At 54.5% G+C, this 22,840-nt stretch overlaps 8 protein-coding genes across 8 annotated transcripts; 5 read left to right on the top strand and 3 right to left on the bottom strand.

The window, feature by feature from the left end:
• The first annotated feature begins 1,207 nt into the window (after positions 1 to 1,207).
• On the top strand, positions 1,208 to 2,715 carry N656DRAFT_151235 (ubiquitin-conjugating enzyme). The gene is made up of 7 exons (XM_064808673.1): positions 1,208 to 1,448; positions 1,523 to 1,533; positions 1,597 to 1,637; positions 1,769 to 1,801; positions 1,882 to 1,996; positions 2,150 to 2,331; positions 2,403 to 2,715. The coding sequence occupies exons 1-7, from the start codon at positions 1,416 to 1,418 to the stop codon at positions 2,540 to 2,542; spliced, it is 555 nt and encodes a 184-aa protein (XP_064668841.1). The 5' UTR covers positions 1,208 to 1,415; the 3' UTR covers positions 2,543 to 2,715.
• A 473-nt stretch (positions 2,716 to 3,188) lies between these two features.
• N656DRAFT_780512 (DUF572-domain-containing protein) lies at positions 3,189 to 4,724 on the bottom strand. Its single transcript, XM_064815394.1, has one exon. The coding sequence runs from the start codon at positions 4,452 to 4,454 to the stop codon at positions 3,336 to 3,338; it is 1,119 nt and encodes a 372-aa protein (XP_064668840.1). The 5' UTR covers positions 4,455 to 4,724; the 3' UTR covers positions 3,189 to 3,335.
• Positions 4,725 to 5,846: 1,122 nt separating this feature from the next.
• On the top strand, positions 5,847 to 8,369 carry N656DRAFT_780511 (glycoside hydrolase family 43 protein). The gene is made up of 10 exons (XM_064815393.1): positions 5,847 to 6,186; positions 6,243 to 6,348; positions 6,405 to 6,547; positions 6,602 to 6,686; positions 6,744 to 6,804; positions 6,863 to 6,976; positions 7,029 to 7,077; positions 7,153 to 7,332; positions 7,418 to 8,118; positions 8,199 to 8,369. The coding sequence occupies exons 1-10, from the start codon at positions 5,894 to 5,896 to the stop codon at positions 8,300 to 8,302; spliced, it is 1,836 nt and encodes a 611-aa protein (XP_064668839.1). The 5' UTR covers positions 5,847 to 5,893; the 3' UTR covers positions 8,303 to 8,369.
• Positions 8,312 to 10,580, bottom strand: N656DRAFT_780510 (cytochrome P450). Its single transcript, XM_064815392.1, has 3 exons — positions 10,104 to 10,580; positions 8,771 to 10,002; positions 8,312 to 8,710 (listed from the first exon to the last, which is right to left on the bottom strand). Exons 1-3 carry the CDS (start codon positions 10,335 to 10,337, stop codon positions 8,539 to 8,541), a joined length of 1,638 nt encoding a protein of 545 aa, XP_064668838.1. The 5' UTR covers positions 10,338 to 10,580; the 3' UTR covers positions 8,312 to 8,538.
• Positions 10,581 to 11,207: 627 nt separating this feature from the next.
• On the top strand, positions 11,208 to 13,571 carry N656DRAFT_790364 (uncharacterized protein; the record flags this gene model as incomplete). The annotated part of the gene is made up of 9 exons (XM_064816882.1): positions 11,208 to 11,253; positions 11,315 to 11,420; positions 11,521 to 11,623; positions 11,672 to 11,777; positions 11,845 to 12,103; positions 12,159 to 12,204; positions 12,259 to 12,626; positions 12,672 to 13,021; positions 13,075 to 13,571. 9 exons carry the CDS (start codon positions 11,208 to 11,210, stop codon positions 13,569 to 13,571), a joined length of 1,881 nt encoding a protein of 626 aa, XP_064668837.1.
• Positions 13,572 to 14,254: 683 nt separating this feature from the next.
• On the top strand, positions 14,255 to 15,533 carry N656DRAFT_790363 (glycoside hydrolase family 43 protein; the record flags this gene model as incomplete). The annotated part of the gene is made up of 4 exons (XM_064816881.1): positions 14,255 to 14,638; positions 14,702 to 14,858; positions 14,914 to 14,945; positions 15,018 to 15,533. 4 exons carry the CDS (start codon positions 14,255 to 14,257, stop codon positions 15,531 to 15,533), a joined length of 1,089 nt encoding a protein of 362 aa, XP_064668836.1.
• A 1,606-nt stretch (positions 15,534 to 17,139) lies between these two features.
• N656DRAFT_799126 (uncharacterized protein) lies at positions 17,140 to 18,597 on the bottom strand (the record flags this gene model as incomplete). Its single annotated transcript, XM_064817838.1, has 2 exons — positions 17,140 to 18,428; positions 18,507 to 18,597. 2 exons carry the CDS (start codon positions 18,595 to 18,597, stop codon positions 17,140 to 17,142), a joined length of 1,380 nt encoding a protein of 459 aa, XP_064668835.1.
• Positions 18,598 to 19,835: 1,238 nt separating this feature from the next.
• N656DRAFT_780505 (uncharacterized protein) lies at positions 19,836 to 20,425 on the top strand. Its single transcript, XM_064815391.1, has one exon. It carries the CDS (start codon positions 19,974 to 19,976, stop codon positions 20,277 to 20,279), a length of 306 nt encoding a protein of 101 aa, XP_064668834.1. The 5' UTR covers positions 19,836 to 19,973; the 3' UTR covers positions 20,280 to 20,425.
• The last annotated feature ends 2,415 nt before the right edge of the window (positions 20,426 to 22,840 follow it).

Genomic DNA, 22,840 nt, shown 5'->3' with positions numbered 1-22,840 from the left:
ACTGCAGGTGACCTAACGTTCTGTTAGCCGATTTCGGATCTGATTGGCTGATTGGCTGCCTGTAATACATCTGGAGCCGAGGCACTGATCCGCCCTCCAGTCCGTCAACGCCAGCCTGATCAAAGGGCACTTGTCCCAGCATATCGGTATCTCTGATCACTTTCATCAGATAAGGTAAGTCCATATAGTATGTATCGAGGCTGGATGAACCAAGGCTGAGGCTCTCAGCTGTAGCTAAGGTAGATTCCTTCGCTAATTGGCTTGATCCAGTAACTTGAGTCTTTATGGAAGGTTCTCTCTACGAGACCATGAGAGCCCGGAAGTTGCGGGAGGGTGCAGCCGCCGACGCTCTAAAACTCGGCAGAGAGATGCCTCCGAGCCGCTTGCACCGTATCTTCTTTATCAGACAGTATATATGTCCACACGACATATATTTTCAGCTAGGTACAGTACCTAGTCCCCTCTCTCGGGCAGCCTAGCTTAGACTTCCAAGGTGGCAGCATCTGATACCCAAGGTATTCGGTGTCCCGCTTCATTCCGTGGCTACTCCGTGGACAGCTACATGTACCCCAACCTACTATGTATGTACCTAGTATCCGGATTAAGCAAGGGGCACAAAGAACCACCGATGAGTTCAGCTGCTTAACGCTACATCCAATGCATATAATGTACTGTATTTAAGCTTGCGTCATCGGCCCCTAACAGTACCTAAGTCGGGCACTAAATCAGTACCTGGTAGGTAGGGTCTTACTTGCAAGAACCACCCCCTGCTGTCCTGAACAGTGGAAGGTCTGGCTGCATATTGATCGGTCTCATGTAATGGCCGTGGTTTGTTCAACGCAGATTGATTGTTGGCGGCTTCGACAGTGCCTGGTTGCAACCCCGTCTTTGCATCGTTGGGTTGGGTGCCCTGAAACACCCGAAAACCAGTTGTCCCCAGCTGAGTGGTCTTGCTGTGGACCTTGGCTCCTTGCTCGGCATCTCCCCGGCTTTAGGTAACGCTACCTAATCAATCTGGCCAGGCCTTACCTTATCCGTCCTGACGTCGTGACTCGTGGACATTAAGGTGATCGCTTTCCCTCCCATCTACATTGAACGCCTGCATTCCCAGCACTCTCCAAGGCTTCAAACAGTCAGACATCAGGCAAAACGAAACACAAAATCCAGACCCTCACACATCCTTATCGCGGATACTGCCCAGGCACCTTGTTACCTTGCTTATCGGTCTTTCCGATAGAACACGACTTGCTGCAACCCCTCGTTCCGTTTGTCTCGGAATCTCCGCCCGCCGCCACCGCCTGCTGCTCTTCAACCAACCTCTCTCTGCTCTTTTATTACTTGCCAAACGCCTTCGACTCAGGCAAAGACTCCCACGAAAGTACTAAACATACCGAATCGTATCAGCGACCGTCAAGATGACGTCTCCCCGCCGCCGGATCGAGACAGATGTAGGATGATCATCTTCGCCGAAGGCCATGAATCCTAGACATTCGCTAATGCTGGAATTCGCATCTGGGTATAGGTCATGAAGATGTATGCTTTCTCTCTCGCAAGCTGCCCAGTTGCCCTCGACCGGTTCGCTAATCACCCCTGCAGGCTCATGAGCGACTACGAAGTGACCTTGGTCAACGATAACAGTATGTTGGATTCCAAGCTTGCGTGCCAAGTTAACCTGTGACTGACATAGTATTTTATTAGTGTGAGCCGAGCCACCACGTACATAGATAGATAGGATTTGGGCTAATCGGGCCTCCTCGACGCAGGCAAGAGTTCTACGTGCGATTCAAGGGACCTGCGGAAAGTCAGTTTTCTCCACTCCTTACTAAATCTTGCCGCTGCCAGCCATAGCGCCTTGCTGACTTAATGCGTGAAACGACACAGCTCCCTTCGAAGGCGGAGTTTGGAAGGTGCACGTCGAGTTGCCAGACCAGTACCCCTACAAGTCCCCGAGCATCGGCTTCGTTAACCGGATCTTCCACCCGAATATCGATGAACTGTAAGTAGGACAGATGAAGGCGGGCAAAAGAGGAGGCGGCGGTTTCACAGCTCACGCCTCTGCATTCCCTGGGCGGAACCCCAAGGAGATGCAGCTGAGGCCGGTTCCATGGAGGTGGAACAAAACGAATGGATGACTAAGAGGCTGGACTAGGTCGGGATCGGTTTGCCTGGACGTCATCAACCAGACGTGGTCGCCTATGTACGACATGATCAATATTTTCGAGGTCTTCCTTCCGCAGCTGCTGCGCTATCCGAACCCGTCCGACCCCCTGAACGGAGAGGCAGCCGCCTTGTTGATGAGGGAGCCTAAGAGTTATGACCAAAAAGTCAAGGGTGAGAAAGCTTAACGCGATCAATGTCAAAGTCGGCGTGGCGCTTGGCTGACGAAGTTGACTCAAATCTAGAATACGTCCAAAGGTATGCCAGTAAGGAGGCTGCGGACGAGGCCGGCGCCGAGAGCGAAGACGACGACGACCTCTCTTCGGTACCGAGCTATGACGACGACGACGAAGAACAGGCTGCGGGTCAGATGGACGACGTATGATAGCGTGAGCGAGACCGGAGGAGCATCTCCGGGGGTCACGGCATGGAAAGCGGTCAATACTTATCATACCTCATTTTTTCTAGCGATGGACTTGCATTTTTCTCATGGAGTTGTATATGGTGGGCTCTGGTGTTTGTGTTTTGTATCTACAAATTTCCCTTTCCTTGCTTCTCCCCTAACACAGCATCACTGGAGTGGACGGACCGATCAGGGGGTTGTTGGGCGTAAATTCATCTATGTGCCTTAGACCCCTTTTGTAGTGAAGTCCGAGTCAAACAACATTGGCTATGACTGTTGTTTGAGCGTAGTAATAGGCCAATTTCAGGTTGAATCAACTTTTATGTACTCAGTGTGTGGGTAACGTTATGATTGATGCTAGCGAGAGACAATGTACCAGATCAGGGGCTCTGTGAGGTGTGATGAGATTGTGAAGCGAGGAACAATGCGGCAATCGCCAGATTTCGGTAATTGAGGCAACATCATATGGGATGGAATAGAGTACAGAGGCAGAATCGTAGACTACAGCATGACTTTCAAGTGCCTGACGATGGGATGGAAGCGCCACGTCGAGGGGATGGCCCCTCATCCTATAGGATATTACTCTAGTCACCCGTCAACAGGCATCGGCTTAGACGGCTTAGCGCTTCGAGCAGCAATAATGTCTATAACGCTAATAACTGCCTAGACACACTCCAAACTCCGTAATGCATCCCAGGGGTATCACTAAGTATCCATTTTGCTTTTTTTAACAGTCCGGTCGTACAACCCATCACGACATGAAATAGCCAACAGTTTAGTCTGACTCTGACTCATAGCTCACCAAAGCTGTTGTGCCAGCAAGCGCTTTCGGTGAGTCTTTCCCAGACGCAGCAGACGGTGGAGGGTCGGGGGGTTCCTCTGCGGCTCTCTTCCTCTTCAGGCCCGGAAGCCGGGTGGGGCCTCTCGGCGTGCTCTCCCTGCTGCCAAAGTCAAGAAAAGGGTCTTTAGCGGCACGAGTGTTGATCACGATTTCTGAGACGAGATTCTCCTTCGTCCGGGATGCCGCAATCTCCTCTTTGAGCTTCGGCTGTCCCTTCGCCGGCTCGCCGCTTCCTGGCCCGTTCCGTTTTTTACCCCTCCGACCCGATTCTTCCATGAACAATGGCCTGGCTAGCGCCTTGTCGACACCGAGGCCGTCTCCATCCCCCACACTGCCATAATCAATCAGCGCTGCTCGCCTGGCATCTTCCTCCGCCTCAGGCAGCAGCTCAATACCCAGACTCATCTGATCCTTCAACTCCTCGGCTCTTGCCGCATCCTTCTCCCTCGCGTGCCTCCCGACCCGAAAAGCGTCCCTCAGCCGCCGATTCTGCGAGTACGGATCATCCCACTGCCTGTCTGCCACATCCTGCAACTCGCCTATCCTCCGGCCAGCCATCTCGAGCCGTTCGCGGTCGGCAATGGTCTTTTCCAGCTTCCCAAAGGCGCTCTCGCGCTGTTCTGCCCGCTCCCGCTCGGTGGCAATGACAAACCCCGCGCCACCGCTGCTGGGTATCAGGCTGTCCCCGTCCGCCTCGGCAGACCCGACATCCCGCCTCCTCCCGCCGGACACGACGACGAACTCGGAGTTCTTGGGGTCGGTGCGCACCTCGATCTCGCCGCCGCAGGCCGGGTGCCGCAGCTTGAAGGACCAGATGGGCGTGCTGTAGTAGCTCCCCGCGCGCCGCTTCTCGGCGTTGAACCGCACCCCTTGCCCGATCAGCGTCGGCTTGGGGCAGGTGGCGCACCACACGGCGAAGGGCATCTCGAAGCGCACGACCAAAATCCCCTGCGAGGCGAGCCTGGACGCGCGCGCGCCGAGCGGGTGCTTTTTGTGCAGCGCGTTGCCTGAGGTGACAAGCCCTTCGTGCTCGGGCGGGACGTAGCGTCCCATGTTGAAACCCTGCATTTTTGGGTAATGGAGGCCGGGCGATGCCGGCGGACGATGGTGATGGTGGTGGCGGGGATATTTTGGGAAGCTTCCCTTGCAACAAAGCCTCTGGAGATGTTCGAACTTGTAGCCCGCAACCCTTGGCTGGGCGGATAGCAGGTATAGCTTGTGCGATGATGCGTCCGCCCGCCCGCCGAACTGGGGTTTTTGCTTATTATCGTGGTTTGGATTCTTAGGTGGCTGTTGATGACAGTGGAGGCTTTCGTAAACGGTGTTACGTATCTTATGGTTACTTTGTAACTTACTTGAACTTTTGTGGACTCAGCGTTGGTGGCTTTGAGCGGTGTAATTTACATACACGCCCTTGTAACGTTAAGGGATGCACTACCTGACCTACCCCGTACAAAAGCCTAAGCTAAATTTTGGGTTAATTCGTAGGGAGGATTGGTACTGTAATTGCTGTAATTCCCCCGCGTTACACAGTGGCTAACGTCAATAATACCAACTTGGAGGTTACAGACCCACACTTTTCTTGGACATCACCGAAGATGTCGGGCTCTGCTCCCTCGTTGCCCTCTCTCAACTACAAAGTTGGCTACGGTAGTCTCAGGTGCTCAACCAGCCTTGCACTGTTCTCTATTCTGGAACCATACCTCTCCGCGATGTTACTGCAGTGAAGTAGATAACCAAGGTCTTCGTTCCTATTTTCCTTTTCCGATCTTCTCACATCTTTGTGGAGTCCCTATGTTCCCTTTATGATGTGTTCAAGAATGCCGTCTGGCTGTCACTGCACTATCTCACTGCACTATCTCACTTCTCATTCTCAAAAGCCACACTCATGGGTTTAGATAGGCGTCAGTTAGATTACAGCGTCAAGCTGTACACTGGTGATCAATTTAGGTAGCTAACGTGTTCATCCAGGAGACACTCTCTCCATGGGCAGTCAGGGACAACCAGTTGAGCGCCGCAATGCTACTTTCTTCCTCGAAGGTTGGTGGTAAGGTGGTGCTTGATAGCGCCACTTTGGATTTCCTCTCTTTCATGTGGGTTTAATGGCCCAGTTGGTTACCTTAGGCTGGCTGTCGATCGTCACCGTACACCGGCGCTTGAACCCGTCCCTGGTATACGACGGGGTTGGAGGTGGCCGAGTACCTATGGACCATTGGCAGCGGATACATCCGCATCGGCCGTTGCGTTGATCGGGTGCCTAATTCAAGCTCCGGATCGGCCATCTCGTTTGTTTACCCCCTTTTACCCGGAGATGCAACATGCTTCTTTTCCGTCTGCGGGGCCGCCTTAATACCCGACCCAGATCCGCGATGATGGCTCACTTAGTGTTGTGATACATAAGGTATGGTGAGGGTGCGCTGCTTCGCTGAGAATGCACCTGTTCGCGGGAATAATAAAGTATAAAGCAGAAATCGACCTAAGCAGGCCACACCATGTTTCCTGCTCGCGTGCTACTGGGGCTGTCTTTCTGCATGGTCCTGTCCATCAGCCATGCAGCTAATTCTACCTTCTACAATCCCATATTTCCAGGCTTTTACCCAGACCCCAGCTGCATTCATGTCCCTGAGCGCGACAATACCTTCTTCTGTGCCTCATCAAGTTTCAATGCCTTTCCCGGTATCCCAATCCACGCCAGCAAGGACCTGCAGAATTGGAAGTTGATAGGTCATGTCTTGAACCGGAGAGAGCAGCTGCCTCGACTAGCCGAGACCAACAGGTCGACGAGGTGATGAGACATGAGCTTTGTGGGCTACTTATGTCGGTTGGCTGACTGCTGGACAGCGGCATATGGGCACCCACCCTCCGCTTTCATGACGAGACCTTCTGGCTGGTCACCACGCTGGTCGATGATGATCGCCCCCAGGCCGACTCCTCCAGATGGGATAATGTGCGGTTACTGCCCTGCTGAAGTCAGGAAGCTGTAGACTGACGTCTTCACGGCAGATTATCTTCAAGGGCAAAGACCCCTATAATCCAGCCTCGTGGTCGAATGCTGTCCACTTCAACTTCACTGGATATGATACAGAGCCCTTCTGGGACGTGGACGGAAAGACGTACATCAACGGTGCGCACGCCTGGCAGGTCGGGTTGGTGCTCCTTTCACCCCTATTTTTATGACACAGACTCACCCCTGGAATAAGGCCGTATATACAGCAGGCTGAGGCAGACCTCGATACCGGCGAAGTGGGCGAGTGGCGGGTGATCTGGAACGGGACGGGAGGCCTGGTAACTACTATGTGTTCGCCTGACCGTGAGCAACCACCGCTGACCTCACCGTATCAGGCTCCCGAAGGACCACATATATATCGTAAGGATGGGTGGTACTATCTTCTAGCCGCAGAAGGTGAGATTCTCACCTCTGAGAGCGCTTCCATACAAAGGAGCTAAAGGCCGTCGATCAGGCGGTACTGGGCTCGGCCACATGGTGACCATGGCCCGATCGAAGAACGTCTCCGGGCCTTATGAGTCTTATGCCCAAAATCCGGTCCTAACTAATGCGAACACCACGAGTTACTGTGAGATATGCTTCTTCGCTGGATTTAAGTGGACTAAGCTGACTGCCTTAAGTTCAAACTGTTGGCCATTCCGATCTATTCCAGGACGGGGCAGGAAACTGGTAAGAAATCCAACCAGCAGCCATGAAGGGGCACTGTATTGTACCCAGAAAAAGCAGTAACAAGTAGATTCGCAGGTGGGCTGTTGCCCTCTCAACACGCTCCGGGCCCGACTATCTGCACTACCCCATGGGTCGCGAAACCGTCATGACGCCGGTGAGCTGGCCCGAAGGCCAGTTCCCTACATTCACCCCGATCACAGGAAAAATGAGCGGTTGGGAGATGCCGCCCACAGCAACCGACATTCGCGGCGTAGGGTAAAGTCCGCCTACTTCTCATACTGCTGCCCTCCCTGCAGTCTCACCACTCTCTCACTAACCAACCTTCCCCCCTACGACACAGCCCCTTCGTGAACGACCCCAGGCCCGAACATCTCACCTTCGGCCCCAACACCATCCTCCCAGCGCACCTCATCCACTGGCGCTTCCCCCCGCGGGACGCCATGACCATCTCCCCGCCGTCCAGGCCCAACCACCTCCGGCTGAACCCATCTCGGCTGAACCTGACGGCCCTAAACGGCAACTATGCCGGGCCCGAGGGGCAGAGCTTCGTCGCGCGGCGCCAGCAGCACACACTGTTCGCGTTCAGCATCGACCTGGCCTTTTTCCCGTCCAGAGCCGACGAAGAAGCCGGCGTGACGGCCTTTTTGACGCAGAACCACCACCTCGATCTGGGCGTCGTGCTCCTCCCTCGCAACGCGAGCACCATGGACGCCCTGCCGGGATACCGTCCCGCTGAGACTGGGGATGGGGATGAGGACGAGGAGGAGGAGTTGGTGCCCATGGCGCGGTTCCGAGGGGAGTCGTACGTGCCGGTGCCCAAGCCGGTCGTGGTGCCCCTGCCTGTGGAGGCATGGTGGCCGGCTAGAACTAATACTACCAGTGGTGGTAGTAAAAGTGGAGGGCGGGAGCTGACGGTGACGCTGGAGATCAAGGCTGCTAACGCGACGCATTACTCGTTCAGCGTCGGTCCTGCCGGGAGGAGGTCAGCTATGCAGACCGTTCTGTATGCTTCCAATGAGGCAGTTAGTTGGGGGTTCACGGGTGAGTTTGTGTTCTGTGTTGCGGGGTGCGTCTCTAAGCGGATTTTTGTTGGTGTTTGCTGACCTGAGCTCCGAATACAGGTACGCTGCTGGGCATCTACAGCACAAAAAATGGCGGAAACGGGACGACGCCGGCCTACTTCTCGAACTGGCGGTACACTCCCCAGGGGCAGTTCCGAGACTGAGGACAATAAAACACTGTCAGGATCTTCTCGGTATCTGAACTGAATTATCCAAATTAATCATGCAAAATCATAAGCTTCATGAATTGCAAGCAGCCCCGTCTTGTAAGCGGCGTTGCGTATATGTTCCGTTTATAGCAGCGGTGCCAGCACCAAGAGAGGAAAGCGTCAAGCCGACATGCTCACTCGCCGACCGGCGCAGCCAGATTCAACGACCAATAACACGCCATGACAGCACCTCAAATCGTGCCTTTTCGTCTCCTGACCTCAATTCTAACCTGCACTGGCGGCAATATGTTACCCCCAAACCAAAAGCCCTTCGGCCGCTCGGGCAAAGGCTTGATGTCATAGTTTTGTAGCAAGTAAGCCAAAATCATCTTGAGCTCGTGCGCCACAAAGAACCGGCCGGGGCTGGGTTTGTATCAGCAACGCGCATTACTAGTATCCCACCCGAGGGGGAAAAAAACTCACCAAGCATGCCGCCCATGGCTAAAAGGAAGAAACTCGGCACTCGTCGTCACCATACCCAGCCTCTTCATCTCCACGGCCTCGTCCGGATCCCGCCTGTCCTCGGCCGGCCGCGCCTCGTAGGCCTGGCGCACGCGCGAGAAGCGCCAGGGGTCGTAGTGGTCCGGGTTCTCGTACAGCTCCGGGTCGTGGTGTGTCCCGCCCATGTCGAGCATCAGGAGGGCGCCGTACGGTGCATGCCACCCCTCGGCGGGGTTGGTGACGCCCTCCGGAGCAACGACCTTGCGGTGGGTAAGGCCCTGGGCGAAATTGCTGAGGCGCATGCTCTCCTTGATGGCGCTGTCGGTGCGGTGGAGGCGGGCCAGCCCCTGTTTTGTCCAGGCGCCGTTGTCCTCGCCCAAGACGCGCGAAGTCTCCTCACGAATCGCGTCGAGACAGCCAAGCGAGGGGTCCGACGACAGGAGGTCAAGGAACAGGTTGAAACCAGTCATGACGGTGGTGTGGATGGCCGCGAACTGTATGGGAAGCAGCCGCTTCGAGAGTAGTTCGGGGTTGAGTTCGTGGCCCAGGCCGTCCGCCTTTGCCTGGCGTATCAGCCAGGTTAGCATTTCTTCTGGTGGCTGCCAGTCGTCGTAGGCGGGGTCGCCCGAGGCTTTTCGGGCCATATCGTACAGACGTTGCTCGATCAGCGGCTTGGATTTGAGGTACGACTTGCGCCAGTGCCACCAGTTGGGAAGGACGAACATGGGCGCAACAAGGGGCTGGAAAACGCGGGGGAACATGGCCAGGATGAAGCTGTTGCGGAAGACGTCGTCGGCAAAGGCGACTTGGCTGTCGAGGAAACCCTGATCTCGACACAACGGGGCACCGACCAGCATCCGGTTGGTCACACGGGGAACAATGCCGAGCCATGCTTCCCAGAGGTTCAGTGACTTCCAATGATCCGTGTCCACCCCGAAAGTGTCATCTATCGCGCCGTGCACTTCGTCCTGCAAGCCGGGAATAAGGCCAACGAGATTGCGGGCCAGGTGCTTGTGGATGGTCTGTATCGGGAACTGGTCGTCGGTGCCAAAGAACTGGTAGTCATTGTGTAGGGCGTCCCTATGCGCTTCCTTGGTGGACAACATCCGGTCTGGGAGTTCGAGCATCCAAGCCGCCTGGGATCGCGGCACGACAATTTCCTGTGGGCGGCTGGGGGCCGACGGCACAACAAAAGAGCGGCCATGCTTTGAGTACTGTAGTTATAGTTTGTAAGTTTGATGTTGGAATACCTATTCGCGATGAGGCGATGGCCTGTAGACTACTAGTAGGCAGCAGGACAATGAGGTAATTTTACCTTTTTATAACCCTCAGCCATCCATGTGTTGTAGCGTACGGTGAAGTAAAGCAGGTTCTTGAGGCCGCCTAGGAGGCCATCACCAAACCCTACCCTAGGCAGCGATTTTGGGTAGCGGGGCTTCGACGCGAAGTCGACAATGAAGCAGCCAACTGTTATGGCAAAGATGAGGGCAGCGATAGCACCTGGAGTCAGCGACTCGAGGAGTCGGGCGCTTATGTGTTCATTGCCCATGGCCGATGTGAGCGATCAAGGTACTCCGTACGTACAGTAGCAACGGAACTTCTTAGCAAGTGTGCCGAGCCATTTGTCTTGCCGCACTTCTGGCTCTCATATTTGGACGTTCGTGTCGTCAATAGACAAGGTGGCCTACTACGTTAGGTTTCTGACAAGTGAAACAGGATCCAGGTTGCTGACACGCATAGCGTGATTACTTGCATCTCGGCCGGGGTTGATTTAAGGTCTTTTGTCTTGCACCTACGAATCCAGCAGCAGGGGTCCTCGATCCTCAGCTGTCATCCCTGATTGAGATAAGAACATGGCGCAAACGCTTGGGCCATCTTCCGATCGGCCCGGCAACACCTGTAACCTAACGAGCGTCAGACCTCGAGTCGGCTTTCCAAAACTCCAGTCTCCAACCAGGTCGGTCGACAATCGGTGCTATCAAAGCGATGCTGTTGTCTCTAGAGAAGCTCCTGCATTCCCGCTCATTTGTGTGTGCAGCTTCCCACAAGGACGCATAACGAACACTGGCCAATTTCGATAAACTTGATAAACCGCATTGAATCCTGGTTATTTAGCAACTCAAGGATCCAGCGTCCACCGTCATGGCCCGTCGTTGTGTTCATCTTCACTAGGTTTCTTTGTCATTCAACGTCCTGTCCGGTAGGTGATGGGAGAGGGAGACAGAGGTGGGGGGGTTTATAGTTGAGATGTGGTGGGGAACGCTTGCCCTTCTGCCAGAGGAAAAGGGTGTTCCTTCCTGGAGCTGTGCATTTGCGCCAATCCTAACCGCAAACTTGAAGGAGCTAATTGCACCTTGAACTGGATATTACAAGACCCAAACCAACAACATCATCTCAGACAGAAGCGCCCAAGACTGCCATGTCTACCTTCAACGGCCTATTGGCCGAATTCCCTGACATTAGAGGCAAGACTTCATTCAACAGTGCCTCTCTTGCCGGGTTTCACGGGAGCTAACCCAACCTCAGTCGACTACTTCCGCTCTCATTCGAGCCTTGACCCTCCCTTGGCATGCTTTTTGAGCCATATCCACAGTGATCACCTCGCTGGCTTGGAAAGTTTTCGATCACCCTTGTACGAGTCAGCTCGCGGACATCATCATTGACCTGCCAAGGTCAGCTAGACCTTCTAACCCGTATGTATCATCTAGCGTCTATTGTTCTGCTGCCACGAGAGAAATGCTTCTTCGCCTCGAGCGATATCCCTGCCGCATCAACTATGCAAATGGCATCTTGGAAGCCCGCATACAGAGATATCGCCATCTCAAGAACTTGCTGGTAAGCCCAGAAGCACCACTGTCCAGTGCCTCTTTCTCATACCTTTAGAAACCTCTGCCCCTGGAAACTCCGACGTCTGTTGAACTCTCGCCTGGCAACCATATTCAGGTGACGCTCTTTGACGCAAACCATTGCCCTGGTGCTGTCATGTTCCGTGAGTTTCTCGACCAAAATACACCAGTCTAGTCTCTCTCTCTCTCTTCTGACATTCAATTTCGCAGTATTTGAGGGACAGGGCAAGGCTGTTCTGTATACCGGTGATATAAGGAGCGAGCCTTGGTTTGTGAATGCAATTACTCGATGCCCGTCTTTGATCGAGTACTCTTCTGGGCTCAAGACGCTCGACATGATCTACCTCGATACATCTTTCATCGACAACATTGAATTTCCAACGAAATCTGAGGGCATCGCTGAGTTGCTGCGGAAAGTTTTCCGATACCCGGCCGATACTGTGTTCCATTTTCAGGCTTGGACGTACGGGTAAGTCTCGTGTCTCGAAAGACACCTTGAAGCAAACTCGCCAACCGTTATGCAGGTATGAGGATGTTTGGATAGCACTCTCTAAGGCACTTAGGTCAAGGGTAAACTCAAATCCTGGGGATCAGCCCTCGGCAACTGCTGATGTTGACTTACAGATCCACGTGGACGAATACAAAATGTTGATGTTCCGTTCCCTCGTCACCAAAGACTCGGGAAAAAAGTTTGCCCCCCAGTTACATCTTGCTGAAGAAGCCCCAGCTTTGGTAGGCTTTATGTGCGGCAACACGTACCATCCGGGCTGCTTGACCCTTGACGAGAAAGTCCGACTTCATAGCTGTGAAAAGGGCAGTTACTGCCAGACGGTACAGAAGTCGCCGGTAGTATGGATCCGCCCCATCATTACTCGTCTTCCGAATGGCCAAGATGTAGCTGAAGTTGGGGTCGGAGGGGGTGGGGACGACTTGGAGCGGGAGGCAGAGCTGGACTATCTCTCACCGGCTGACATTGACTCTGTCCTTGAGCTGTACGTTTCCATCCTCCCGTTTATGACATCTCTCTAACTCCGCAGGCTCGGCGATATGCATAATACTACTGATAACCTCCGAGAGCAAATCCGTCAGTTTTTGCTGGGCGCTGTGACTAGTGGGAGGAAGGTCCCCCTTGATCTGGCACGGTCTGCCTTTGGAGAGAACAACGAGACCGATCTCGTCAACGGCCTGGAAGCGATTATCAAGGGTTTCAAAATGCGCAAACAGCAACCTTCAGCAACTGAGTCCAGGAACTTGACTCTACCCAACACCATCACCTTCCCATACTCGCGTCATTCATCTTATCCAGAGCTCTGCAACCTTGTCCAGGCTTTCAAACCTAGAGACGTGTGGCCATGTACCGTGGATGTGCCCAGATGGCTCTTCGAAGGTTTGACATCCCTAGGAGATCGGGAAGTGGCTGCTACTGACTCAATCCGCCAGGGATTACAATTGAACATCTGTTCTCGCAGCAGTGCTCTGGAAACACATTCCGTCATGACGAGTTGATGCGGGAACAGTTTGGAACACGACAAAATCGTGTGGCTAGTGACATTGATAGCCAGGTTACTGTCGCCTCCGCTGCTACTACTACCCATCGCTTGCTGGTACCGGAAGAACCATTGTCAGCTCCTTGCAGCCAAAGTTATCCAATCTTGGGGGGTTTCACTGAACCTCCCGTCGACTCTCAAATTCGAGATTCTGGTGACTGCGGACCCGAGGATGGGTCAGCCGGCTTTGTGGAGGTTGATCCGGCAAGACTTCGAGACTCGCAAGGCTCGGCCATTTCGGATCTAGCGCTTGAAACTCGCATGAATGCCTTCGAGGCAGTCTTAGCAAATGCCCAAGGCAAGGCGAACTTCGAGATTGGATTGTTGTCCACGACCGACAACCATTCCAAATTGGACGAGGAACTCACTTTCACGAGACATATCAGCTAATAACCCCACATCTACGGCATGAAATTAACTCTATTACGACAGGAACCTCAGTTCTCAGCGGACGTTGATCATTTGAGTACAGGGATGAACTCAGGTTGAGCTTGGCCCCCCCCTGTTCGCTCACCTGACATCACCCAAGGATATCATCGGAGTTGTCAGTGCTGTTTCTCAGCATTCAACTGCCGATCATTGCAGCCGTACTCAGAACGGAGCGTGGAGTTTGGTGCCAATACAACCTTCCTAGCCAGCAGACATAATTTTCCACTAATCCGTTTCCTTTCCGGTGCGCTAAGCCTCCGGCAGCCGAATGCTGGGAGCGTCAGTTTGCGCGCAACCGCGAAATATTAATTCCAGCAGTTACGAGACGCTCGCGCGCGTGGGTAGCTTCTGATTCTCGCCATCGCGCGCATGCCTCATTGGGACTTTAGCCACAAGCGTGGAGCACTGTTCTTGATGCTTTGAGCCTAAATGCAACCTTCCACAACAGGGTGTGGAGAAGCGGCGTCGAAACGGCGGGTGATGCCCTTTACAGAAAGTATGGAGCGGGTGATGGCCACGGGAAGCATATAAATCTGCCGTCCTGCAACATCCACCTGGTTCCGGTTGCCACCCTTTTCTGTTGTCTTCCTGGTATCTGGGTCCTCGCAGTTAGGTTTACAAGACTACATCCGCCCTACGTCACGATGAAGTGGAAAGGGCCCTGGAGTGTGGTTCTCCTCACTGCTCTTTTCTCGTCATGGCCTTGCTACGGGCTCAATTTCGGCAGAGAGAGTTCACCAGGGTTCAACCTCGACGTCATGGGTTTTAGCGGTGCAGTCACGAGGCGTGCAGACCCTAGCCTGGCCGGGTACTTAGGGGTCTTTTTTCTTGGGGCCGATCCTTACGTGTACTTCTACCTCAGCAATGGAAACGACCCTCTCTCCTTCAAGGCCCTGAATCGAGGCACTCCTATCGTGAGACCAACGAAGGGAACGGGGGGCGTTCGCGACCCAACCATCGTCCCGGGCGGAGGAAGCGAAACAGGCAAGAAGTGGTACATCATAGGAACAGATTTGGACATTGGCAAGGTGGGTTAGGCCAGGAGTTACCGGGCTGGCGGCGTTCTAGACAGCACCCTGACTCCCGGACAGACGACGTGGGATGCGGCACAACGGACTGGGTCTAGGGGAATCTTTGTTTGGGAGAGTACAGATCTCGTGAACTGGGTCAACGAAAGGCTCGTCGTGGTGGAGGATGCGACTGCCGGCATGGTCTGGGCTCCCGAGGCAATTTGGGACCCTGCGAAAGGCACAGTGATTGGCCTCGAGGCTTTGGGCTACCGTGGGGCTGACTGTATACCCAGGGCAGTATCTGGTTCACTGGGCGTCAAAATTTGTGAGGACCATCCCAAGCGAGCTTTAAAGAAGGGAGTACACAAACGGACTACATACTAATTGTCACTCGTAGTACTCAACCTCCGACCCCAGGCACACCGGCTCGCCCTCCAACATTCGCATCCGCTACGCCTACACCAGCGACTTCAAAACATTTACGGCGCCGCAGACGCTCATCGACAAATCACCCACTAACATCATCGACTTGAATATCCTCCCGCTCAATGGCAGCAATGGGCAGTCCTTCTTACGGTTCATGAAGGACGAGAGCAAGAAGAATGTCTTCGTCGAGGTTTCCAGCACAGGATTATTCGGTACCTGGACCCGACCGGGCGGTTCCTCGGCAATAATACAGGCGAATGTGGAAGGCCCGGCTGCATACTTGGACAATCAAAACCCGAACAAGGTGCATCTTTTACTGGACTTTTACGGCGGTGACGGGTACCGCCCGTATGAGAGTATAAGCCCGGGAAGTAACAGTGGGTGGGCAGCGAGTGATAGCCGCAACTTCCCCAAGAACCTGAGGCACGGGAGCGTGTTGCCCGTCAACCAGACGCTGTATGAGGCGCTGCGGGCAAGGTGGGGATAGACGGGAGTGACTGGCGGAGCGAAAGCCTGAAGGGTTAGGAACCTGATGCAGCAATTGTGGTCGAAACTGCGGCGAGTCGATCACTCCGGAACCAGATCGCCGGTCGGTCATTCATGGGAGTCGGTTCAACCTAAAACAGGCGGACTTTCTTCGCACATTCTTGGTTGAGCGGTCGAAAACTAAGTGGCAGGTATGGGGACCGTGTCAAGCCCGGGTTATACAGAGTCAACTTCTGAACAGCGATATCAACAGTGGGCTCTTACTCATGTACATACATACATGCACCCATACACACGGTATAGAGGATCGTCGACATGCTGCATAGAGGCGCTATTCTCCAGATGCGTGGAGTTATCGAGGCCACTTAGAGACTGGACTTTCAATCACGGCAACAGCCCACTGCGAGGAGACGAGTCAGCCCTTCCCCCATGTCAAAAATAAGGATGAAATCGAAACTTCTGAGATTGAAGGAACCTAATTTATCATTGCGAGACCCTCGCGGATTTTCAATCCAGGGCCTGAACCCCTTGTGGTGGCGTTCCATTTCGGAGCGTAAACAAAACAAGCCTGGCCAATCACATCGCGCCGTTTGTGCGACTCAGGGGTTGGCTGTTACAGTCCCGCCAGTCAACACGAGCGGAAACAACGGCCAATAACCCATCAAACAGAAAGTTGCTTACGTCGCAGTTCACTCGGTACATACACAACAATGTTTGCTAAGTTGTAGAAACCAGTATTATCACCGTTGCTTAAACCTAACCTAGCCTAACCCAACTCCGACCACAACCCGGCCCGCCAAAGAAAAATCCAGCATCCAACAAGCATTCTTGAATGTACTCCATGCAGTTTGCAAGCCGTTAGTTATGCTTTCAGCCAGCCAGCCCCTCCTTCGCCCAGGGTATCTTTGCTCGCTTCCTCGCCGTCGACCGTCGTCAGCACCCGCCCACCATGACCTTTGCCTTTCTGCCTTCTCATATCAAGGTGCAAAGTTTGCTTAACGGTAGGAAGTATGGTATTGAGGGTGTGAAAAGAAGGAGAATGCTAAGAGAAAATACCCGAGGGAGGTTCGAGTAAACAGTAACAAAGAAGATAGAGCAGTGTAAGGGGGGGAAGTGAAACGACAGCGGGCCAACCGCCAAAAGTACAGTCCAGACCTGGTGGAGAATCATAAGCTTGATTTGGTCTATGCCTTGCCTGTCTTCCAGATTTGTGGGAATGAACAGATTGAAATGAGTAAAAAGTGTTGAATGGTACTAGGCAATCAAGCTCAGGGGTGTGGGACAAAGGAAAGAGAGAAAGAGTAGAATGGGGAAGAGCCAAATGAGGACATCGCCTTCCTCCTCCTCACCAAAACCCGACCAAGTTAGCATCAGCATCCGAGCCCCTTAAAGAGAGGGTGAAACACATCGCACCAAAGCCCTTCCCTGGCTCCTGTGGTATAGTAACTTGAGTGTGCCAACCCCATTTATTTTCTTTTCCATCCCAATGCCGGAGAAGGAGAATAGAAGATGAATACGCGCAACCTAGCAACCGAATCCCCCGGCCCCGCCGACCAAGGAACATCAATCAATTCGAAGAATAAGAAAAACCTATGGCCTGATCGAAGCTACGCTTGCTTCTCTACCCCTTCCAGATCGAGGTGGCTAGGGAGCGTGGCGATGCCTAGGCCGGTTCCGGGCTGCGGCAATTGGGAGCCGGGGGTGTGGTAGGGCAAGCTGGCGGGGGACGAGGCGTACATGGCGGGGTGATGGTGATGGTGATGCTGGGGCGGGTATGGGTATGCCGAGCCCGGTGACCGCCTGGTGCCGGGGGAGAAGGAGGTTGACGCGGCCGAGCTGGGCGCGCCCGTCGCCGGCGAATGCGGGGGTATTGACGTGTCGAGGCGCGGCATGGCATGTCCCCCGTACGTCGTGGGCATCGGCAAGCCCGTCATGGCCGGCTGCGTTGGCACCGGGTAGCTTGTCGTAACGGCTGCCGCCGCCATGGGGTACATTGATCCGAGCGTGTCCGGCAGTGTCCGCGGTCCGGCAGCGGCCTGCGCGTAGGGGTGGTAGTCGCTCTCGTAGCCGTGGTTGGCCTCGTCGGCGGATCCGCTGCCGCCACCGCTGCTGCTGTCCATGCGTGCGCGCTTGTGCGGCTTGTCATCGTACGGGCTGTACCCATACGAGGCCGTCCCGTACTCGCTCCCCCGCATCTGAGGCGAGTCACCGTAGTAGCTGCCCTGCGACCCCATGGAACCGCGAGATCGATCCAGCTGCCCGGGGGGGTCCTGGAAGGTGCTGAGACGGCGCATGTGATGGGGCGAGTGTCCGTTCGGGCTGAGATCGTGGGGGCTGCCATCGTGGGGCAGGTAGCCGTGAATCCCCTGCGACGCCCGGAGCTGGTCGGCCTGCGTGACAACGCCAATGGTGCGCTTTTTGGTGGACACGGTCCGCGAGTCCTTGCGCAGGCGGAGACGGACGCCCTGATCGCTGAAGGACCGTGTTAGGAAAGTAGATTCGGCGAGGCCGGGGAAGGTTTTGGTCGCGTAGACGACAAAGGGATCGGACACTGTTCGGGCGAGGAGCCAGCACTCCTTCTCGGCCAGTTTGAGCTCGTAGAGGATGAAGGCGAGCCGATAGGTGCCCACTCTCCGGACCGACAGATCGCCAAAGACAAAAAACCCGCCCTGGCTATTGTCTGTGTCCTTGAGGCTGTAGAGGGATGAGACGAGAGTGCCAGTCAAGTCGCTTTCCTTCAGTCCTGGTTGCTGCTGCTCTTCTGTCTCGTCGTCGCCCTTGCGGATCAGCCTCGCTGTCAGGATTAAGTACGGGTTCTGCAGAAATGTCTTGGCCGGGTCTTTTCTTGGGTTGACCATGAGCTGTACGATAGGTGGCGGGTCTATTGGTTTTCGCTCTGCATGGCTGTGTTAGCCGTGGAAGACAAACGAGGGCCAGGAGGCGAAAACGAATGAGACATGGTTGGAGCATATACCTTTACCCTTGCCGATGGCAACGCACGCATATTTGGGCTGTTGGCGCACCGCCAACTCGAAATCACCTCCTCCTAGTGTTGACATCATCATGGTGAATGCTGATTTTGGTGTCTGAAATGGTTTGGGTATGCCGCGCAGAACTAGTGATCCGGTCTCCCACGGATGCAGCTGGATCCCAAGGGGGTAATGAACGAAGTTTAGCAAGAAGGGCTTGCAGATAGCGCAACCATGGAATCGGGATAGAACAAGGATACTCGACGTCGTGTGAGGAGAAACGTTGACGGGTCGCGGATTCCAGAAACAAAGATCGACTTGTTGCTCGTTCCTTCCTGCGTTCCTGCCTTGTCGCCAACGACACGCTCCTTCTCCTTTGGCTCCTCTTCCGACTTTCCGTTGGACCTTTTCAAACGGACTTGTGAGGGCCCCTTCCTTATGCACCCTCTCCACTCTACCCAGCCCCGAAATCCCTCGCAGTCAAAGGGGAGTTGTCGAGATTACGAGTGCGACCGGCAAAATCCGGCGAACGAGATAGCACCGTGCCTTGTTCCGCCCACGGGACAAGATCCTGATATCAGGCAGGCGCGCCGGTTTAGACGAACACCGATAGACGCAGAGGTGAGTCTCCACGTTTGACAATGCAAGAGGCCGGACGGGAGTTTAAGTCACGGCTTTGACAAGGAGGTATGTGAAGGCTGGGGTGCCCAGCTGAGGAAAGGAGCGGTTGCAAGAGGCAGGACGTGGACCTATCGATAGCTAATTCAAGTAAGCAACTCTACAAGCAATGCAGGTCCACGGAGGAGGTGTGTAGGGCGTGCCTTGCCGAAAGCTCACAGTCGGGTATGTGCAGTGCAGCAGCGGGGTGTGGCTTGCACTGCAGACCGGGAGCTTCGGTGTCAGTCGGCAGGGGAGGGAAAAGCCGGAAGCACCTACGCAAACCGGGCGGGCTCTGTTTAGTGAGGTCGCCGCAGCCGGACGGCGGTCGTGTATGCCGTCGAAGCACTTGAAAGCCGTGAGGGGCTGGGGGCAAGACGATATGCTGGAGCACTTCAGGTGGGTACTATTCTGCACAGAGGCTGCAGGCTTGCTGCGCTGCTGTCAAAAGACGGCCGGGGTGTGTGGCGATAGGACCGGGCAGGGCATGGAAGCGAGTAAGCAGATGCGGGAGGGCGAGGTCCTCATGCCCCGCGGATGCTTCCCAAGCTTTGCTTCTCCAACTGTTTGCCTCTCCTCCCCTCGTGCTTCCCCCACTCTGTCTGATTCCAGACCTGGAGCTCCTCTTCGTCTGCCCAGGGCGGTCCAGAAGCCTTGAGCAGTTCCCTCGAGGTGGACAACGAGAGACGAGGAACAGCTGGGTGAGCAGATCCGGAGTGCTGTCGTACGAAGTATCGTGCACCAAACCAGGCACTCACAAACAGTGCGATCTAGGTCGGTCTCGGAGGTAGCTGGGAGAGAGGACAGGTCCTGGAATGCCCCTCACGCGTAGGAAGGGGTGTAGTAGGCCGGTGACTGCTCCACTCCAACTTACAGATGGGTTGACTGGGATTCCGGAAGACGGGTTAGACAAGCCAAGAGCGCAGTGCCGTGTTGGACGCGAGTCGACGGTGTGTCGTCTATGTTGTCTGTGTTGTCTACATGTATATCTGTATCTGATCCGGTCGCAGGGGACGGGTCGGTTGAAATGGGGGACGAGAGTCTGGGACTGGTTACACAACGAGGGGATGCGATGGGACAAAATGGGTCATGAAGCGGTTGGGTTTGTTGATGAGATATAAGGTAGGTACAGCGATGTACTAGGTTGCAGCGGAGGCGAGAGGGATAACAGGGACGATGCCGGAATACTACCCACCTAGGCACTAGGGATCAGTTTAAAGCCCAGTGGAGGTGGGCTGGCATCAATAATAGAATCGACGACAAGTGATATTGATTGACGGCGAGGATGTTGTCTGTAATTACATAGTCTACGCTACGGGGGGTACGGGTACGAGAGACGGGGGGAAGGGGGGGGAGGGCAATTTTCTTGAACACAACACAACACTCACCAAGAAGCCTGTCATCGATTCTGAGGGTTCAGGGCCCTGCTTCCTGCTGTCGACGCATTTTCCTGAAAACCGACTCGCCCAACCGAGAGAAGGGAGAGACAGGGTTTGTTCGGCTTGTTAACGCCCCCTGTTCTTTGGGGCCAGGACTGGGGGGGCAGGGCAGTTGCTAACGTTGTGCGTGGACAAGTTCGCAGCTCATGCGTTAGCCTGGCTCGTCATTGCGGGCAGTCCACACCCACTGCAGCAAGTGCAGGGGACGGGTTTGCAGATACCGCAACCGCGAGCAGGGCAGGGCGGACTGGGGTGTGAGATGGGTCGAGATGCCAACGCCGCACGATGGTTGATGACTGACGGAATTGCTTGGCCGCGTTTGCAGACCTGAATCTCGCTCATTATAGAGAAGTGGTCCGCTTCCCGTTAACTTTTAACAAACGGCCGACCGTTGCCACACCTAAGAGAATACTGAGTCCTTCTGGTGGCTCGACCGAGAGGTCTACTCATTCAAGGAAAACCACATCAGAGCAGCAAGCGATGGACGGCGTTGCTGTCCAGGATGGACCAAGGGAATGTTGTAATTACCCCAATGCTGCGTCGCGCCAAGACAGCGACGCGATTCTGGATAAATGTGCCGGCAAGTGGCAACGCTCCGCCAGCGTACCTAGTGAGCTTACACTAAGTTAGCGCGGCTTTTTAGCATAACGTTGCCTACCACAGTAAGCAGTGTGGTACGTACCTTATGTATCCATACTTCGTAATGTACATACATACAGTACGTTGTTCATCGACTTCCTATTCCCACTTTCCCAGTCTCTGAACTACGGATAGCGACGATAGAGGGCTCGGAGCAAACCCTGAGCTACTTGTATTGTTACAGTACCGTACATACCTACAAGCGTACATACCTTACATACATGCAATACCGGGTACAATACAAACAGACTTACACCCTGGCCTGCAAGCGCCAGCAGGATGGCGAGGGAGCAAATGGCTTGCCACTCGCGTAAGCTACAACACATAGCCAGCAACATCATGTTTCCTGCTGTGGTAGTAATTCGCAATGCTCGTCAATTGTTGGGAATGAGGTAGCATTAGACCGACGCGAGTGACTTTGTCGCGATGGGCTGTTGCTTGCAGGTCCCATAACGTTATGTCGCTTCTCTTCATCTCGCCTTCACAGGAGTCCAGAATCGCCCCCAAAGAAAGCGGTCAGCACGGGCTAAGGCAGTCTTTCCAGTTCTCCAAGGTTAGCCTGCTCCGGCATTGAACGATACAGCGTCCGAACTGTCCCGTTCTGGAGCTTGTCGTCGTCTGTGCGCTGCAGGTTCGCATGAACACGGAGCTGCCCCTCTAAACCTTTTCCAGCCTTGCTACCTGCCTGAGCCTGCCATCTTCCACCTCCTTTCATCAGTCAAACCAGCTCTTCTCACGGACACCCATTCACCCGAACTCCTGCACTAGTGTAATGATGCCGACCCTGTCCGGCTTCCCTCTCTCTTTTCCCAATCCTGCAGCTCTTGCTCATCGGTCAACCTGTCTCGCCCGTAATGTCAGGGGTGACATTCATTAGAAGTCAATGTTCAGTATCTCAGCGCTCGCATCACGGACTCGGCATCCCGAGCGCGCCCTACCCTTTTTCTACGAATCGGGATGGCCGGGTAGGGTAGGGCCCTGGCAACTTGGTTTTCTCCCTCATCCAACATTAGCCGAGGCCGACGGCGGTCAACGCTGATCCTCGCGTGGAGGATGCTGTGTCCAGGAACAAAGGAAACGCCTGAGCTCGGTTCGCCCAACCTTCCAGAATCCGAGAATTGTCCCTAGCTTGCTAACACTGACAGGTGTCGGTCAAAGCGTAGTGTTGTATGCGTCAGGGCCTGCCAAATTAGCATTGGCACATGGCAGATATTCAGGAACAGACTAAGGTATGTTAGGCACGTTCCGCTAATGCAGGCGCGGCACTGAGAGTCCTGAGGGGACCGCGATTCTGCGTTCCTCTTGTGGCGCATTGCATGAAGGCAACCGTCAGTTTTGTCTTGCCGTTTTAGAGCAGCGCGGATCTGTCTATGTAAAACGGACCGGACCAGCTCGCTGGAGTGTTCTTTGCCTCCCTCTTTGTGGCGATAGGAAGGATCGATACTAAAGGTAATCCTGAGAGAATGCTAACTATTAGAAGTACCGTTATGTACGAAGGTATTGTACTGTACCATGACTGCTTGTCCCGACAGAAGCGATATTAATTGACACCCGCAGCGTATTGGGGTGCATCCGCTTGGCAAATGCAAATTGCACATACGCAG

Source organism: Canariomyces notabilis (assembly GCF_033297395.1).
Source record: "Canariomyces notabilis strain CBS 508.74 unplaced genomic scaffold N656scaffold_15, whole genome shotgun sequence".
Lineage (NCBI taxonomy): Eukaryota > Fungi > Ascomycota > Sordariomycetes > Sordariales > Chaetomiaceae > Canariomyces > Canariomyces notabilis.
Note: the sequence above shows the minus strand (reverse complement) of the source record. Positions and strands in the feature narration are given on the sequence as shown.

Coding starts and splice junctions, on each gene's coding strand:
- N656DRAFT_151235 (XM_064808673.1), top strand. CDS start 1,416: ATGACGTCTCCCCGCCGCCGGATCGAGACAGAT. Junction 1,802..1,881: donor ATTCAAGGGACCTGCGGAAA/GTCAGTTTTCTC, acceptor GAAACGACACAG/CTCCCTTCGAAGGCGGAGTT. Junction 1,997..2,149: donor CACCCGAATATCGATGAACT/GTAAGTAGGACA, acceptor AGGCTGGACTAG/GTCGGGATCGGTTTGCCTGG.
- N656DRAFT_780510 (XM_064815392.1), bottom strand. CDS start 10,337: ATGGGCAATGAACACATAAGCGCCCGACTCCTCGAGTCGCTGACTCCA. Junction 10,003..10,103: donor TGGCTGAGGGTTATAAAAAG/GTAAAATTACCT, acceptor CTATAACTACAG/TACTCAAAGCATGGCCGCTC. Junction 8,711..8,770: donor AGCCATGGGCGGCATGCTTG/GTGAGTTTTTTT, acceptor ATACAAACCCAG/CCCCGGCCGGTTCTTTGTGG.
- N656DRAFT_780511 (XM_064815393.1), top strand. CDS start 5,894: ATGTTTCCTGCTCGCGTGCTACTGGGGCTGTCTTTCTGCATGGTCCTG. Junction 6,187..6,242: donor GAGACCAACAGGTCGACGAG/GTGATGAGACAT, acceptor ACTGCTGGACAG/CGGCATATGGGCACCCACCC. Junction 6,687..6,743: donor GGAACGGGACGGGAGGCCTG/GTAACTACTATG, acceptor TCACCGTATCAG/GCTCCCGAAGGACCACATAT.
- N656DRAFT_780512 (XM_064815394.1), bottom strand. CDS start 4,454: ATGGGACGCTACGTCCCGCCCGAGCACGAAGGGCTTGTCACCTCAGGC.
- N656DRAFT_780505 (XM_064815391.1), top strand. CDS start 19,974: ATGCCCCTCACGCGTAGGAAGGGGTGTAGTAGGCCGGTGACTGCTCCA.